Source organism: Betta splendens, chromosome 6, assembly GCF_900634795.4.
Source record: "Betta splendens chromosome 6, fBetSpl5.4, whole genome shotgun sequence".
Classification (NCBI taxonomy): Eukaryota; Metazoa; Chordata; class Actinopteri; order Anabantiformes; family Osphronemidae; genus Betta; species Betta splendens.
Genome location: NC_040886.2, coordinates 14358143 through 14376956, shown reverse-complemented (window position 1 = coordinate 14376956; position 18814 = coordinate 14358143). Strand labels below are relative to the sequence as shown.

The 18814-nt window shown below is 43.3% G+C and overlaps 2 protein-coding genes and 1 long non-coding RNA gene across 3 annotated transcripts; 2 read left to right on the top strand and 1 right to left on the bottom strand.

Moving 5' to 3' along the window:
* Positions 1–919: 919 nt before the first annotated feature.
* On the bottom strand, positions 920–15753 carry LOC129604289 (uncharacterized). The gene is made up of 3 exons (XR_008695060.1): positions 15103–15753; positions 11612–11669; positions 920–1822 (listed from the first exon to the last, which is right to left on the bottom strand). It is a non-coding gene; the product is annotated as an uncharacterized LOC129604289 (long non-coding RNA).
* LOC114857885 (G-protein coupled receptor 22-like) lies at positions 4754–10481 on the top strand. The gene is made up of 3 exons (XM_029154799.3): positions 4754–5203; positions 6065–7188; positions 7932–10481. Exon 3 carries the CDS (start codon positions 7936–7938, stop codon positions 9250–9252), a length of 1317 nt encoding a protein of 438 aa, XP_029010632.1. The 5' UTR covers positions 4754–5203; positions 6065–7188; positions 7932–7935; the 3' UTR covers positions 9253–10481.
* Positions 15754–16588: 835 nt separating the features above from the next.
* On the top strand, positions 16589–18814 carry LOC114857886 (B-cell receptor-associated protein 29-like). Its single transcript, XM_029154800.3, has 8 exons — positions 16589–16735; positions 17048–17144; positions 17268–17368; positions 17461–17608; positions 17741–17876; positions 18102–18198; positions 18334–18434; positions 18550–18814. The coding sequence occupies exons 2-8, from the start codon at positions 17053–17055 to the stop codon at positions 18583–18585; spliced, it is 711 nt and encodes a 236-aa protein (XP_029010633.1). The 5' UTR covers positions 16589–16735; positions 17048–17052; the 3' UTR covers positions 18586–18814.

The window sequence follows — 18814 nt, the reverse complement described above, 5'->3', positions numbered from 1 at the left end:
AGGAAGTGGCTGACTTCTGATGGAACAGACGCTGTTCAAGAACGGCGAGAAGGTTGCAGCGTGGCAGGAAGCAGTGAAAGATGGGTCCCAGGCGGCCGTTTGTGTAGGGGTGCCGGGGGAAGAAAGCGCAGCTAATTGCCGCAACTGCTGAAAACTACCAGCACACATCAGTCCCTGCTATCAAAAGCCAGGGAGCTCATAAATCCTCATCTTTCCTCTGCTGCTCCGAATTATTTCGCCACCTCGCGTCTATAAACAGAGCCATAAACGGCACCTGCTGCTTCTGAACGTGGTCCATGAGCAACCACGTGTGCACAGAGACTGCCGTTTACCAGCCGGTGTGTATATGAACGCCGTCTTGTGAGGCAGTGTGCTTTGCTGATTCCATCGGCATAAACAGACGCTGTTCAGGGCGACACTCATATACACAGTGCACTGGGACAGAAGTCCGTGTGTTGTTATTCAAATAAATAATAGTTTTATATTATAATAATGTTATGAACAAAGCATAAAACCAACACACTGACCTGTCACTATGACTATTACTACAATAAGCTGACCAGCTGCTGCTGGTGCTGAGTGGGTGGCAAACTCAAGTAATTTATCACTAATGTATGTAAATAACTATCAGTGCTGTGGAACAAAGTCGCATTTCACACTGCTCTGCCAGTTAATAAGTTGCACACAGGTCAAAGAACCTCCCTGATACTGCATTCCATAGGAATAGTAGTGATGCAGGTATTAAACCATCGTAACCTCATGATTCCCAGAAGGCAATGTGCTTAAACACTAAAACTACTTAAACCATGTGAAACCAATGGTTTCACATGGTTTTTGCAATGTGAAGGTTCCAGCACTGAAATCATATTGATTTAGAGAAAGCAGATTTCTAGGCACCAAGTCTGGGAAGCAACATAAATTGTCACATAGTGGTCTAAATATTTTCCACTGTGTTTTATTTAGCACAGACACAGAGCGTTGTCACTCTACTACAGGAATGAAGCAGTGAAAGAATATGGACGACTGGTGGTTCAATAGGTTGTAATATTCACTGCTGAGCCCAGTTGCCTTTAATATAACAGATAAGCAGGGGTTTAACTCCCATTGTGTAGTTTCCTCTACTGAAGGCAGCCAGGTTGATGCTGGTTGTGTGGTCTGCTGGGAATGTGACATCTGCGCACACACTTTAAACAGTAATGATGTAATGCTTTCCCCACATTTTACATGAAGGGAAACCTAGAAGACGTGAATTAATTTTCAATACAGTAGCCTTTTTATTCAATACACCTGTCACATACTTGGGTGTTTGTTATTCAATGAATCTAAAATAGAAAATAAACTTTAAGACCCCTTTCTTACTACACTACATAATTCAACATCTTCTGGTTGTTCTTCAGTGTTATCGTACATTCATGGTAAAATAGAAAACACAGCACGAGGTGTCTAACATCAGCTTATCATCACTTCTTTGTTGCTTCACTATGTTCACAGCTGTGTGGAGGAGCACTCTGTGTCTCTGGGTGTCAACATCTCAGTAGCATTAACACTTGACACAGGTCTCAAATGTGACAAGCGAGTGTTTTACTCAGAGGGTCACAGAGTATAACACACACCTTGTAGGTTGGCTTCCACAATGCAACAAGAATAAACACAGAATAAAACAAAGAATTCCAGCGTTACAGAGTTCCAACACACTGAAATGTAACCCAACGTCAGCCTTAGATAAAGCTAAAAGGCTGCAACAGTGAAATCAAGAAAATGATGATTGCAAATCAAGATTTCCATGTCAGAATCTTGCAGCAGACAGCTCTGGCTTGGATTTCTACAAATGAGATGATAAAATGGTTACGGCATGATTATGCAAAAGCATCTGACAGCTCTCAACTGCTTTGAAAAGACATTTTCCTAGCTGTGATCTTTTCAGCATAATCAAGTGATCTCCAGTGATCACTGAATAATGAAGGTTCTGAAAGTTTAATGCAGAAAACAAACACTTTCCTATACAGTCAAATACAGCTTACTGTGCACAACCGCTTTCAAAACTACTTCAAGTAATTGATACATCCTAATACCTTTTATTTATCTCAACTGAAAAACCAGTACATTTAAGTCTGTAAGGGTTATTTTTGTATGTTACATAAAAAGTCTTATGTAATAATAACCTATTGGTAGTATCTTTACCAACTAGGCGTATAAAATATTATAGGTATAGAGATACTGTAGTACCTAAAACTCTTACACAATATACTGCATTGAATGTCATGCACAACTGAAACCACTTCACCGCTAATGGAGCTGTGCAGCGATGGAAGAGGATACATTTACATTTCAACTAAGGCTAAAATCATCTTCAACTGCTGCTCATCAATCTCAGTGAGTGTTTAACGTAGGAGGTGGTGAAGATGGGCTTCTGTTCACCTCCTCTGCTTCCTTTATGATCTGTGCACAAATCCATCAACGGACTGTGGATGAATCCGAAGATACACTGGTACTTAGGCTAAAGCAGACTGCTGCTCAACTCCAGGCAAAAAGGGCTACACATACAGTACAGTACACTCGTTCCAGTTCTATTCAGTCTCCCTCTCATCAAGAAGCAAACAAAGCAGGGAGGGGAGAGGAATATGCAGTAAGTCCATTACTATAAACTGCACAGGTGCATGTGAAGTTGGGCCAGAAGCTATTCGAGGTTACATCAGCAAACACCAGACCACTAACTCATTCGAAACCGGTCACTCAGGACTGGTGCTGTTGTGCAGCAGTCCGGGGCAAATCATGGAGAAAACAAATGGAAAAGCAGGATGCCTGTTGCAAGGAGCAGCGATAAAAGTCAGTGTGATGAATCCTCTGGGCCTGCCAGCTTCCAGCCCACTTCTGCACAATTGCCTGCTGATGTTTGGCACCTAAAGCGTGAAAATAAGATGCCTACTGATGGCACATCTGCATCTTGGCTCAGGCCATAGAGGGTCCTCTTCACAGACACACCGCACACGCTGTGCCAGGAAGAGTGTAAACATGTAGTACTGTAAGTGTGAAACAGGAAGAAATGCATGGGCTTGAGTATTGACGGCCATATTCATATTCATGGGTGTCTACAGGCATTCAAAGTGAAAGGGGAGAAAAAAAACGCAGTGATTCAGATAGTAGAATCTGGGGACAGGGAAAAGTCAAATTAAATATTAATGGGAATGAAATATTAACATCATTCTTCTATTGAAGTGTGAAGTTTTGGGAATGCAGTGTTTTTGCGGCAGAGTACTTACTACTCTTTAAAGAGCGAGGAATCCTGAGGAGCAATGAGGTGGTTGTCACACATATCCACGCTTTTCAGATTGCTCCTTATGAGCCATAAAGCGCCTCCAGTTCCAGGTCATGACGAAAAAAGCTGATTTGACCTGTAATCACAGCCTGCCAGCCGGAGGCATGCGAACGGATCCACTGTGGGGAACAGGTGCTGCCTTTCTGGGATGCAGGCATGAATCACTTCAACATGCAAACCAAAGAGGACATGTGCTGCACAGCCCAACCTTTCTGTTAGGAGCTGCCCCAGTATATACTCAGTATATACAGTGTAAACCTAATTATGGTAGCTGGTATGTGGATCGTGTAACATTAACTTGACAACAACGATGTGTCAGTTCTATTAATCAAGTAATATGCTGAATTATTTTCAGAGAAATTAATTAAATTGAAGTCAAGATGAAAGTGTACATTAACAAAACTGCTACTGTACTTCAAAAGCTCAAAATATTCATATTCAAGCTCCTTGACAGACAAAACTACATCTCTGCATCTAGTAAATCGTAAATCAAGTCATATATGTATGTTCATTTGACTTTTTAACTGACTAACCAAAGAAATTGTTTGACTATCAAGGCCCAGACTTTGAGTAACTTCTACACCTTTGACCTTTACAATGAAATGCAGCACATGGACTAGAAAAGCCTTGAGGACTAAGTGAACCATCTGCTTGGCAAATTGCAATTATTAAACTGTCACCGTGGGAACAACAACACCTGATGCATTTTCTGCGGGCTTTAATCATTAGTTTATCAGGTAGCCATGCCGCCACCACAGATGCCCCCCTCTCCCCTACTAGGGGCTCAAGTGCTAGGAAGGCCAGTGGCAATAATTGCACCTGACATACGAGCTCAGACAAAAGGAATCGTGGGTGGTCAACCTTTCACTGATCTGACAGAGCAACTTAATTGAAACTATCAATCAGCTCTATCCTCTATCCATCTACTACTACTACTCTTCTTTTCTGATTTCCATTGCATGCTGCATAATCTATGTCTCCCACTCACTGTTGCAGGAATTTACAGTATTTCCTTGTCACTACCTCTGCTTCACTGCGCACACACACTCACCAAGATCCATATTTAAGAGCCAAATCAACACAAGAAAATAAATTTTGTGAGCTCAAGCCCCATCACAAATACATTACTTGTTTATTACATTGTGACAGAGCTAATTAATATAACATTGCCACTATTTTTCCCCTAAAAGGCTGCCTATCTAACTCTGCAGCAGGCTGTGCATTAGTGCGGTGGCATCTTAAGCCTCTGTGCAAAACCGTAGCAGATCACTACAGCTCCTCACAGGATGTCAGTGGCGGTGAGAAGAGGATAGATTCAGAACAAAAGGAAATACCTCCCCTTGCTGGGGAGGAAAGGGTTAAGCCTATTACAGAAGACCAATCAGGACAGGGGAGCACTGCAAACCTCCGCAGTAAGAGAGAGAGAGAGAGAGAGAGAGCGGGAACGAGGGAGCGAGGGGGAGACGAGCAGAGCGGGAGATAGAGAGATACCAGGAGTGCAATCGTTCGCCCTCCTCTTCAGACTGTTAGGCAAGGAGGGAGCGCAACAGAGTTAGTAAAGGAGTAAGCACACACAAGTAAACATGGGTGGATGAGAAAAAAAGGGACAAAGGGAGAGGAGGAAGAATCCCACCAACATCCCTTTTAAGACTCACCTACAGTATGTGGACTAAATTTTCTCTATCCGGGACCAAGGAAGGAGAGATGGTTTGCCACTAGCGTGACCCTTGCACGTTCATCAATATCTGATTCTGTTTCGTGGACGAATGCAATAAGGGGCAGAAGATAAACAAGCAAATTGACATCATTCGACCTGGATTGTTGCAGAGGTGGAGGAAGAGCGTGGCGGACGGACGAGCTCCGGAGCATCTGTGTTTACACTGCGTGGTAAGCTTTGCCCATTCGACGGGGCACTCTACTTCACCGCCTTGATTTACATCACACAGCTGAATAAAATGCAAGCAAGAGCAAAGTCCATACAAAACTAAAACTCTATTAACTAATAATTCTGAATAACTTTGATTCTAATTCATTGTTGAAAGACTTTTCTTTGATAACGAGGCTTTGAGTGAAACCTATCAATGACAGGTTAAAACAGCTTCAGGCTCTTCACAAGTGCTTCTTCATGTACAGGTCACACTGTAAAAGGCTGCTCATAATTTATGCATAAGGTGCCTGTATACTCCCATACAACGAGCTCATCGTGGGTGTCCTACTACCACGCACACGTTACAAACTGTCACTTGACTATAATCCAAGAAAACCTGAAATGCAGTTGTGCCCTTCAACACCGTCTTAATTACAGTAAATGTGCACGATGCTCTCCAACATCTATACTCACCACTAACATTGTGGGCAGGACTCCCTCAGTGAAACAACCTTGAAGACAGACTAAATAAGACATAAGACTTACACCCATCTATGCATTTGTGACCATTTCACGGTATTACTTCCATAAGCTAAGCTGTGCTATAATGCCACAAGTGGCACACACGTAATGGCAATAATTCACATTTTAACTACTAACATAGTTGATTTACCACTTGAATCATGGCTGCTGTGGAAAATACCAGTTGCTTTTGCACCTTCACGTAGAGTACAGTATACACGCGGCACGACACACATCACAGGCTTGTTGATGCGCTAAAAAGAGCTTCCTTGTCACCCACCTACTGAAAATATGCTCCTTAGCACCAATGAACACCCCGTGTTTTAACATACATTTCTCTCTCTTTTCCCTCTCCTCAGGTCGCTGTGATCGAAAGACGTGGGATGAAGGACAGACAGATAAAGCTGCATGAAGCCCCTGCCTCTCCAGGTCCAATTATTGTCTGAAACCTCTTTCTTACAAGGTGGGCTTGTCGTCCGATGGACTCGCATCCACTAGCTCACGAGGACGACCTTAATTTAACCGACCCAAGAACATACGAATAGCGGTGACATCACAAATGTCACATTGGTCCTGATGACTGGAGACACATGCACTCTATTAATCTTTTCCACCCACGGCGCCATCAGTGACTGCGGGCTTTAGCATGTCAAGGGGCAAACTGGGGACCGCTCTTCGATTTACCAGCCAGTGGCGGCCAGAGCCGGGCGTGCAGAGACTGATGAGAAAAAAGGGGAGTGAAGGCCTGTTCCATTAGCGCTCCCAAAGGAGGGCCTGGACACTGTCCGGATGCACTGACCCTTCTTGGACACATTCTGGACATTACCATGGTGTACACTGAGGAATCTACACAGCTGACTGCCACTTGGAGTACACATTACTGGATATTACCCATTATTTAATATTTACAGACTTGACTACCATCTTCTTACTGGACACCAAAAAGGATTTGGATTTTATTACAAGCAGCACATTCCAGCTGTGCGAAGGGGAAAGAGTCTGTGTTTCTTTGTTTTCAGGGTTGGCTGTGTCTTTCCTGCCTGGGAATATCATGAGATTATAAACAGGAGGTGGCTCAGACATTTTATGCCTGTTCCACTCATTCATCAGTGCTCCCACCATCACTTGAGCGAGCGGAGCGGAGATCTGAGAAAAAAATCTGTTGAAGACATTAGCCTTTACGCTCCAACATCCACCGTGTGCAGGTGTCTGATTGCTTCGCTATTTTGCGGTCAGGAAGAAAAAGCTGCCAGACCATCGACGGTCTTTGGCAGGACAGACAGGTGCTTTTCTGGCTCTTAGCCTCTCAGGGAGGGACAGGCAGCGAAAGGAAAAGGCTCACTGGAGGGGGGGGGGTTCTGCTGGAGCAAAAACTCCTTTTTCACTGGCTATGTTTGGATGTGATGCCCGTCTCTGCGGATCCAACATGGACTGTATGGCCTGATTGCACAGCCCTGGTATTCAGATAGTGCTGGTGGGAAGGGTAAATATTGAAAAAAAAAATGTTTTCCTACGTTTACAACTCTGCTGGAGGCGGTTCATGTCAATGTGGTTCTAATTAAAACGTAGTATAAATTAGCATCTAAAAAAACACATCCTTAAATGTAAATGTGATGAGGGTTATCATCATGTACATTACAGTTTATTTCAGAGAGGTCAAAGCAGTTTGCTGATGAGGTAAATATAATTATCTGGCAGAATAATCCTTCTATAGAGCGCACAACAGTTTTGTAGTGCTGCGAGAAAGCAAGGACCATTATAAATATTTTATTCTCTACCTCCACCCAAAATATTAATCCTGTATGAATGATTGCAACACCTGCTTTTTTCACCAGTGCCTTCATTCTCCTCTGTAAACCCCAGGCCTTTATTTATTGTGTAAAAAGCAATGCATAAATGCAATACATTAAATCTAAGCCAGTCACAATAAAGGCCGCAGCTCATCCACTAAAAACCTAACATACACAAGATTTTACAACTGAATGAACAGATTTTAATATTAGGGTTTATTTTGTTACAAGGTTATTTGTCCTTCGAATCAAACCGAGGAAGTTGGCATGTAAAATGGAGTTGATTGAAGGGCAATCAACTACCTTTAGACATTGTGTAGCGAAAATCTGATGTGCAGGTGTTTAACTTTAATAATTCCAACCTTCTAGAGATGCACAAACACCAAGTTCCTTATTTTTCTGTTGTTCATTTTCTCTGTCTTCTTGTCTCATGCAGGATAATGCATATCCTTCCCTATCTGGAAAAACAAGCCACCATGAGCAACGTCACAGTCACAGACAACACTGAACCAATCAGCCGCACCATGAGTCCGGCCAGCCCGAGCCCGTATCCCTATCCCGTCAGTTTCCAAGTCTCCTTGACTGGCTTCCTCATGCTGGAGATCCTACTGGGCCTCAGCTCTAACCTCACTGTGCTTGCCCTCTACTGCATGAAATCAAACCTCATCAGTTCGGTGAGCAACATAGTCACGATGAACCTCCACGTGTTGGACGTGCTGGTTTGCGTGTGCTGCATCCCACTCACTATTGTGGTGGTGCTGCTCTCCCTGGATGACGACACAGCCCTCGTCTGCTGCTTCCACGAAGCATGCGTCTCCTTCGCTAGCGTCGCCACTGCTGCTAACGTGCTCGCCATCACGCTCGACCGCTACGACATCTCTGTGAAACCAGCCAACCGGGTGCTGACAATGGGACGTGCCCTGGCCCTGCTGGCTGCCATATGGGTGCTGTCCTTTGTCAGCTTCCTGGTACCCTTTATCGAAGTGGGTTTCTTTGCCCAGGGCCATGCTGAGTTGAACCAAACAGTGGTGGAGAATGTGGTCCATGTCAACCAGTACTATACAGAACTTGGTCTCTATTATCACCTGCTGGCTCAAATTCCAATTTTCTTCTTCACCGCCGTTGTTATGCTCATCACCTACTCCAAAATCCTGCAGGCGCTCAACATCCGCATTGGCACGCGTTTCCACAATTCGCAGAAGAAGAAGGCGCGCAGGAAAAAGCGCCCGTCCATGACGGCCATGACAACACAGCAGGAGGCGACGGACGGATCCCAGAGCAGCGGCAGCCGTAACCCCACGCTGGGCATGCGCACCTCTGTGTCTGTGATCATCGCCCTGCGCAGGGCTGTGAAGCGCCACAGAGAAAGGAGAGAGCGTCAAAAAAGGGTTTTCAGAATGTCCCTTTTGATTGTGTCAACTTTCCTTTTGTGCTGGACACCCATCACAGTTCTAAACACAGTCATCCTCAGTATGGGCCCCAGTGACCTAATGGTGAAGTTAAGACTGGGCTTCCTCGTCATGGCCTATGGGACCACTATCTTTCACCCTCTACTCTACGCTTTTACTAGACAGAAGTTTCAAAAAGTCTTAAAAAGCAAGATGAAGAAGCGAGTGGTGTCCATCATTGAGGCAGATCCTACTCCCAACAACGCCATTATTCACAACTCCTGGATCGATCCAAAGAGGAACAAAAAGGTGACATTTGAGGACAAAGACACGCGACAGAAATGTCTGTCTTCTGAGGATGTAGAGTGATATACAGTCAGTAAAAGCAGCTTAAACAGACTTTCAGGTCATGATAAAAAAGGGAAACGCTAATCCAAAGCTGTAATGTATATATTGTTTATAATAGAGTGTACAAAAATGAGAAATGTATAATTTATTACTATTTATTGAGAACATAGGGTTTCATTACTATCATATACTGTACTGTAGATCTTGCATGGCTTTGCAACATACAGTACTTCGTGTACATACATAATATATGTACAGCATAGGGTAAACAAGGTATATAAATAGAAAGAGAAGTAGGCATTGTTATGTATATGTATATTTATAATAAATTTCATCTTCATTCACCTAAATGCAGCCAACTACTTCCTATTCTCCCCTCCCCCAAGTAAAGTGCATGTGATTCTTTAAGAGCTCTGAGATTACTCCCATTCATCACCATGCCACTTGCTCTGTCAACACAGCCTGCAGTCCCCGGTGACCACTAACCTTATTGCCTGTGAGTCCTCAAAGTGAAGGCCCTTACTGTGAAATGAGGCTACAGGTGTGGGGATGCAATAAAAACAAACAAGCCACATGCGAAGAGACAGCAATGGGAAAAGCCGGCTTACACTATGTGACTGAAAAGCTACCGAGGTCCTACTCCCAGTCATGTTTTTAGCGTTGAAGAAGAACACACATTCCACTGAACACCATGGTTCTCATCACCTTGTTTGACACACACCAGATGTAATCAAAACACAGACTGTTTTGCATTAGCAGTCACTTCTTGAGCCAAATGGAAAATCTACTGTTGCCTTATTTTGGTATGACGAATGAAGCGCAACTACGCGGTGGGACGGGGGCCGCGACAGAAAGAGCAAACACCGACTACACAAAACAAGAACAATAAACAGCGCTGTCATTTGGAAAGGGCACGATACTCAAACGACGTTTTCATATAGAAGTTATCAACAAAACTATAGCAAATGTTGGAAATGATTGTTTTATTACATTGTTTGATTTTAAAAGAACTAGCCTAACAACAATGGTCTCCTAATAAGCAAATCCATAACTGCAAAGAAGAACTACTTAAAACATCAAGCTTAATAAAAGATTCTATTTACAATACACAATAGCAGATGATGAAGTTCTTCTTCCCTTCCTGTGTATGTCTACCAGTAGTGTGTCCTCCTTTGTTTGTCAAAGAATAAGACTGTGAATCTGTATTCCCAAGTGGCCTTTTCTTGTAGATTAAAATGCAGTCAGCCTTGTGTTTTTGGCTCAACTTGTCTATGTACCAAGCTTGTCCTAAATAAGTAGGAATAATTTATTCGTACAGCTGCAGGAAAATTCAATTGTAATAACGTTCCCGGGAAAAAAGTCAGCTTAATATATTCAGTCTCCATATCAACACTGACAATGAGAGTTAGAATACTCCTCACTATTTAAAACCATGCTCAGTCAGTGTGGTAGCTTAGCTGCATGTCTATAGAACCAAGTCAGGGATTACTGTCTGCATGATGCAGATCTATTAAATCTACAGAAAACTGAAGAGCCCTTTAGATCCTGCAGGCGCAGGGCTGTTGGCTAGCAGAACCATTACATAACCTCTATCGGTTGCTTCTCTGGCTGTCAGTGTGCGGTCTGTAGCACGACACAGAGCACCAATACGGGAGTCTTTATGACCCCGCTGCAAACAGACAGTGTGGATGTCACGCTGCCTCGCGGGCACGCGAGCGATCGCGTGGAAAGATGGGGGATCACAGCCACCAGCTTATTAGCTGACAGTGAGGGGAAAATGAGACGCGGCTTGAAAAATCGAGCCCGAGGACAAATATAACACATCAATGTGGATTATGTCTAATTTTAGGACTGAACTGGTGGAATATTGGCATATATAAATGTATAGACTGGAGACTTGTGCTCTTGCTATAAATTAAACCTCAAGTGTCAGGTACTATTCTGAACTTTATCAGTGCTACAGGAAAAAATCATTTGCATTGATTAGCTTCTAAAATTACCTCTCAGAAACCAATACTATTTACACCTACTAGAACAGTTTGTCCTGGGTTACAATTTGTTTCCCATCCTGAGGTGCAGCTATACTGATCAAGACAAGAAGATCTTTCAAGCACAACACATACTGACATTCTGACTGAAGAGCCATTTTGTTAACACTCCATTATTCAGTCTGACATTCGCTTCTTGTTAGTCATTTTCTGTTGGGGGGATGGTGGGGCGGTATGTTGCTTCTACTAATCACTGAGACTGATGCATCCATTCCCTTGATGTCATGCTCAGGCGACACAGACGCTGCATCAGTTTTTTTCATTTGTTGTAGGAGTAGTTAGCCTAAAGGATGTAATATTCATCACTGTAAAATGACTTGCTTTGTAATTACTTGCCATTTCTTGTCGCAGAGCTCACCAACCGGGTCTCCTGGATTCTTCCATCTTATCCTTCATTATGGAAACAGAAAGAGAATCTAATATTAAAACTAAATTCATCCTTGCGTCTCACAAATATCAGTGTTTCAATTTATAAAAATAAATAAAGACACTTTTCCTAAATGCAAGCGTGGTGTTTTTCTGCCTTAAGAGCTGCCTTTTTGTTTTATTTACACAATCAATCCCATCTAAGCTCCAGCTTTTTTTGTTTTCCCCTGACACTTGGTCATATCGATTATGCTACATTCGATTGGATTTGGGCTCTGGCACAGTTAGAAGACATCAAGAACCTTGATCCCTCCTATAAAAAGAAATGAGCAGGCTCGAAATGGGGAAACGCTCCAGGTGCAGCAACCGAGCCTTCAAACTCCTGAGCAGCAATTCAAGATCAAATTGGACGGAGATGTGTTGTATGGTTTTAACATGTTTGGCTTAAGTAGAACCTCAGCAGCAAAATAGTGTTCTACATTTAAGATACATTGAAAAATATTAAAATGACCTAACTGGGTCTGTAAAATAAAACAATATACACAATCTAGTGAAAGTTTTATAATCAGTGTGTCTTACATGTAAATACATTAACACAAATTGAACAACTTACATCCCAAAAAATATTCCTTCATGCTGATGTATTAAAGAGCATGTTTTTCATGTAAATCAGGCATACTGTGAGGGTCTCATTAAGGAAAGAGGTCCTTTTTTGTCAAAATATCTACTACGTTGACTGTATTTACATGTGGGATTACATTCATTGCTGACATTTACAGGTCAGTGGTGCTGGTTAACATGTTGGATAGGTTAGAAGGCTCCGACCACACTCCTAACTGCAGTGACCTACAGTGCCTATAAGCAAATAGGTCAATGCGCCACCACAGTCAATAAGACAGATTCAATACTGCATGGCTGAGTCTTCTTAGAATCTTTGATACTTCCATTTCCTGCTACTTGCTGCTGTCCCTGTTGCATATATTACATCCTCCCCTCCCTTGTTCGCTCCTCTGCGCAGCCATTGCCAATTCAGATGCCATCTCTTCAGGACCTCTCTCTATCCAACCGCAGACACAGAATAAAAGCCTGGGAAATCACATTACTGTGTCCGTATGGAGCCTCTATTGCATTAGGTCAGTGAACACTCAACTGTAATTCTGCTATTGGAGAGAAGAAGAAAGTGAATTGAGCACACCAGCCAGCACAGCTTGGCAAATTGTTGCTTGTGGTCATTTTCCAAATGTTGCCCTCACCAAGCCACATTTAGAGAGATGGAAGGACACTTTATAGAGCCGGAAGATATACGACTCTAAAATACAAACTGTAACCTCTGTACAAGAAAATCTATGGCTGAAGCGGCAGCCGGGGATCACGGGCGGGCAGGAATAATGGAGCACGACCCCCACATGCCGTGACCTTACTGGCATTATCGCATGGTACTTAAGAAACCAACACACCAGAAGATTACAGTTCATTGTCGCCATCAGAAGAGAGCAGACATTTAAAAACATGTCACATGCTTTAATATCCACCCTACATCAGAGAACAGATCCTAGGGGGTAAACAAAGATAAATATTTGGTGCATATTAAAGTAGACAATATATTGTTTTAAGCAATAATATAATCACAGATTTTATTGGCCGCAGCACAAGGCATTAATTTATAGAGTGTGTTTAATGAGCATGTATAACTTTACATTTGATGCGATTTGACATCTTAAGCACCCTTTAGGAAATGACTCAGACACTGACTCACATATTCTTATCACACCCAACCAAAATTGTGAAGGACAAAGAGAAGTCAGAGGTTTTGTGCCGAGATGGCTGCACGCCCAGGCTCTGTGCGAGCGTGTGCACCTAGCAGTCGGTGGGTGACTGTGTGCGTGCACGTGCATTTCCTGGATGCTGCAGTGTGTGGAGCGACGCACACCGAGCCACGTGTCAGTCCCATTGTTTTATCAGGCAGCGACAGAGTGTCGACCACTGTGTGCGAGAAGGGAGACGGCAGAGAGACGACGGCTGCCCTCCAGCTCTGCTCAGTGACGACTACTCTAGTGATTATACCACCACTAAGTCTCCATGTGAAAAATAAATGAATGGGCCCAACACAACGGCCTAAAAGCTCCAGTCTGACGCTACATGGTGAACATTTCTATTTATTAAAGACGAAATAGACTATTACTTTTGAAATAGACTCTATTCCCCTCCAAGTGCCCTTATGGCGCAGTACACCTGCAAAGAGGCAGAAGTTATTTGTGTCTGCCGCCCATTCAGAGCACAGACAATACTGCTTTTGTACAGGCTCAAGACTCCTCATGGTTGAACCATGAGTGCAAGGAGAGCACTAGCCGCACCTTTAACAAAATGCAGTTAAAGTTTACTGGTCCAGGTATATAAACTCAAAGGCATGAGCATGAAGGTGGCATCGTAACAAATCTCCAGCCCTAAAATGATGCTGTGGCAACAATGTCAAGATGAAACTGCAGATGGAACTTGACAGAAATCCAATAAGACATTCAGCAGCTGCAGCCACTTCTCTTTCAGTTTTATCCTCAATTTTAGGGAAAAATTTGTAACAGCAGTGCCATGGATATGACCGAAGTTCACCCTGTCAACATTGACACTGCTTTCAACACACAGAAACAAGTAAATATGAACTTGAATTTGTAACAGCAGTGTTACAAATTTTGCTTCTTGTCGAATGCATGATTTACTTTAAAACTCTAAAAGCTTTGATTCACACGTCATACAACTTTAATTCATCTACATTAAATGGTATTAAAGAAAAATAGCCAACAGTGACCATTCAAGCAGGTGATACTCAAAAAATTAAAATATGATGCAAAGTTCATTTATTTCAGTAATGCAACTTAAAAAGGTGAAAATATGAGCTAGACTCATGGGACCTCTGCAAAAGTATAAGTATGCATATGTACTGGTTTGGACCCCTTTTGCAACATTAACTTTCTTTCTATTATATGTGCTTTAAACCAGCACTTTGAGAACATCCAACTTCTTCTTACCTTCTGAGGCTTTCACTCCCTCCGAGGACGTCAATGACGTAGTAGCAGTCCTTGATTGTGCCTCCTACTGAACCAGCCTGAGAGGCCGTTGCTCAGGAACCAGTTGCAGGTGTGACGGCTTAATTAGCTAATTAGAGTGGGACACTTTGAGCCTAGAATATTGAGCCTTTTCACATTATTTCACACACCTATTCTAATTTTCTGAGATTGTGGATTTGGGGTTTTCACGAGCTGTACTCCATAATCTCAATTATGTCAAATCACGGCTTGAAGTGTCTTGCTCTGCATGTAATGAGCCCATCTCGTATATTAGTTTCACCTTTTAAGTTGCATTACTGAAATAAATGGAGTTTATCACCTGTGCACACCAGGCAGCCTGACGCACAGCTAACGTTAGCCGTTAGCTAGCTAGTTAGCTAGCTAGCATCACGTACCTGTGCGCGGTCCTTTTGCCTCCCTCGGTTTGAACTGTGCGTCCGTCGTTTGTTGCTTCCGCCTGCGGCCTCAGCAGCGACGGCAGCGCTAACCATGTCTGCGGCGCACCTTAACGTGACCACATTGATCCGAATGTACAGTAAAGCTGCTAAAACGTCAACGTTGTCTGGTTCTGACCCAACGCCTGACACCTGCTGCTGGAGCGCGTGCGCATGTGCGTCTTGCCTTTACCTGGGCAGAACACCTGTTGTCATTATTTGTTGCCTGCATTCCTGGTCTGGTGCGTCTCTTCTTGTTTTCTTGCATGTGTGGCGCATCTTCTCCTCTTGATGGATTGAAATGGATTTATTCCTTCTCCAAATAATCTCCAAACAAATATAATTAAACACGTAATAAAGATGGCTGAGCCTCAAATCACATTGTTACCTAAACTCACAGTAAGATGCATCCTGGTGTCGCCTACTGTAGGGAAATAAATCTAACGGACCGAGGATCCAACGCTTCAGCAAACACACTGTCACTGTTGCTGGCCATCTGCTTATTGCAGGCGTTTCACTATAATGACACTTCAGTCTCCTGAGCTGTGACCTTCTGAGATGCGCGGAGAGGGGAGCAATCAAAGCTCATTCAGTTCTGCTACAGTCATTTGCCCAGCTCTCAGAAAGCTATCACAGGGTGCAGCTGTAAACATTTTGCTCCTTGGCACTCCTGAGACGCGCAGTCAGAAAGGAGAGCAGCTATCAGTCTCTCTTTACAGAGGAAGCCCGTGTGAATGCAGCCCGCTGGCTGAATGCAGCCAAAAGGGCAGGAATACACAGAATAGTCCGGGGAGCTGAATTAGGTCACAAAACTCATCACTGAAAGGGAAGCGGGTGTGAAAGCGCAGCTCAAGAACTCCCTCAGCCTCCGTTGTTGACGTGCAACACCCATGCAATTCATGTTTTTATGGGGAGGCGACAAGCTGTTTGTGTTGCTTTTTCAAAGACACAAAATGAGCAATCCTTTTGAGCCTGGAGTGAGATCTGCTATTTCAGCGGGGTATTTATGAGTATTTGTATTACATAATATTTATATTCATTATTTATAATGAACCACTGTGTATGGTAAGCCCTTTATCCACAGTCCCGCTTATCAGTATATCAGCTTGACACTATACGGCCTGAATTTATAAAATCAGCGCTACATACACAACCGCCTACATCCTTCCTCCCTTTAATAACTGACATGGTGTAAATTGTAGCGTTAGATTGCATCGCCCCCCTGTGGACATTTGTCTTGCAGGAAGTGTCCAGCTATCGAAAAAACATGGTACTGTAGGTGTAAAGTCTGCTTCTTGATGTTTGTAAAAACTTTAAAAGATCATTTTTTAAAAGTTTTTACAAATTTACTTTATACCAGGACATAAAATGAAAACGTAAAAAGATATATCCTGCAAAGACTGGAAACTTCGGCCGGCGTGTGTTTGGTGACAGATGCAACTGGCTGACAAAAGTGGGTCAGCTGGCCAGTGGAGTTTTATTTTGGTCTGTCGGTCCTCTGACACCCTCCAACAGCTGTTGTGAACGTGTGTGAGCACATGTGTATTTGTGTGTACTGTATGTTCCCGTTCTTCTGATCGCTCAACCTTGCCTGGTAAGCCAGCAACTCTCTTTAATGCGTGGATAGACGGCGGAGATGACCTCCTATAAGTAAAACAGATTGAAACTGAGAGGTTTGAATGACCTCAATTTAAAGGAGTAGCACGCGCTGTATAGTAGAACATATATGTGTAGCTTAAACTGAATAAACACTGACACAAACTACTCATGGCTATTTTGGCATGAAAGCTTTTTGAATTATAGATGTTCTGTAGTGAACTCATTAGAGAAATCAAGCACACGTGTCAAAGTGTGAAGCTTTATGCTGTTTCTGAAACAGCTGATAAATGAAATGTTTGACTCTCAGGGACCATGACTCTGCAGTGGTCGGCCGTGGCGTTCTTCCTCTACGCTGAGGTCGCCGTCAACCTCATATTATGCATCCCGTTCATATCGGCGCGGAGGTACTGTAACACAAACATTTGATTGTTCACACGAATCGCCAGCAGAGAGCATCCATGGCCTGTTACGGCTGGGTCCATTGTACAGTATGTCCTGACAGACTGTGTTTCTGACCTACTTTCCAGATGGCGTTTGCTTTTCAGCTGGAGATTATGGAACTGGTTATCTCCATATTGGAACAAATGCTTCTTTACTATGATTATGGTCCTGATTGTTCTTTTTCTTGGTGAGCAGCGTGCTGTGAGTCAGAGACAGGCTGCTCTGAGCGACAGAGCCCAGCAAGCGTCAGTGACGGTCGGTGCTGCTCCTCGCCCACAGATGCTGTCCGTGAGGTGCAGAAGTACTCGGGTCCTGAGCCCACGCAGGACGCCAACGTGAACCCCACTTTGTACGACCACATCCACATGAAGCTGTTCAGAGCCCAGAGGAACCTCTACTTATCAGGCTTCTCCCTCTTTCTTTGGCTGTTAGTGAATCCTCTTCATCTATTCACAATTTAAATAAAAGATATGTGTCACTTCCTGGGTTCCTGCCGTTTTGCAGTACTGTATGTTGCCATTAACCTCCTGGCTGCTTCCTGTCATGTGATTCATCACAGCATCACGCGTCGAGTCGTCACCCTGCTGAACCAGGTTGCCGCCGCCTCGGAGAACAGTGCGGCTCTTCAGGAGCAGGTGGAGCGTGCCATAACGGAGGCCAGGCGGCACCAGGACGACAACCGGAGGCTCAAAGAAGTGAGAATCAGCCAATCCTGAGCCTCAAAGCAACAATGTTTCACTTGTCTGAGAAAAATAATGTTTACCTGATCTAGAAGTAAAGTCAGATCTGTAACCAAATCTTTAGTGTTTTGGGTTGTGACCTCCACTTCTTATTACTGTATATATTTATCAGCACTCTATTTTTCATTTTTGATTTCAACCGTTCCAGCTTGGTAATGACAGTCGACTCTTTGCACACAGACCGTCGTAGAAGAAGAAAAATCCATGTCAGCTAAAAACCACCAGCTGAAGCTGGAGGTTGAAAAGCTGGCAGGAGATTTGCAGACGGCAGAGAAGGGTGAGTAGTTCCCACTGCAAACAGCTTCTGTGGCCGAACAAACGCTGTGTGAACCAACATAGGTCACTTCTCATGTACATGAAGGCTCATAGACACGCAGAGGTTTACAGCTGTTGCATTTGTTGGTGGGTTTAGATTTGCACCAGTCTCACGCTGAAGTGGAGGCGATGAAGAGACAGAGTAAAGGTCTGGCACAAGAGTACGACAGGCTCCTGAGGGAACATCACCAACTTCAGGTAACTCTAGACATACTGTACATAGACTTACATGCGTTCAGACCTACTATCACTTACTTATGCTGAACCTACTGATGCTGGAGTCATTAATTTATTATTATTATTCCATCTTCAGAATCTCCAGTGTAGCAACAATAAAAAGGAGCAGTAACCCCATCAATACAGAGACACTAGTTATACTGGAGGTTCCGTCAGTGTGAGCAGAACTCACCACGTCTGCATGACCTTCTACAACCTCATCTACGTAATAGAGTTTAAGCAAAGGCACAATTTTATTTATATAATTAAACAAACAAATGATGAAAAAAATATTATGTACTTGTTATTGTGTCAATTTGTATTTTAATGAAATAAAGAAAACACTAGTGTTGACTGCTGAA

Excerpts from the sequence above, each read along its gene's own strand:
- LOC114857885 (XM_029154799.3), top strand. The coding sequence starts at position 7,936 with ATGCATATCCTTCCCTATCTGGAAAAACAAGCCACCATGAGCAACGTC.
- LOC114857886 (XM_029154800.3), top strand. The coding sequence starts at position 17,053 with ATGACTCTGCAGTGGTCGGCCGTGGCGTTCTTCCTCTACGCTGAGGTC. Across the intron at positions 17,877-18,101 it reads ACAACCGGAGGCTCAAAGAA|ACCGTCGTAGAAGAAGAAAA; the intron begins GTGAGAATCAGC and ends CTTTGCACACAG. Across the intron at positions 18,199-18,333 it reads TTTGCAGACGGCAGAGAAGG|ATTTGCACCAGTCTCACGCT; the intron begins GTGAGTAGTTCC and ends TGGTGGGTTTAG.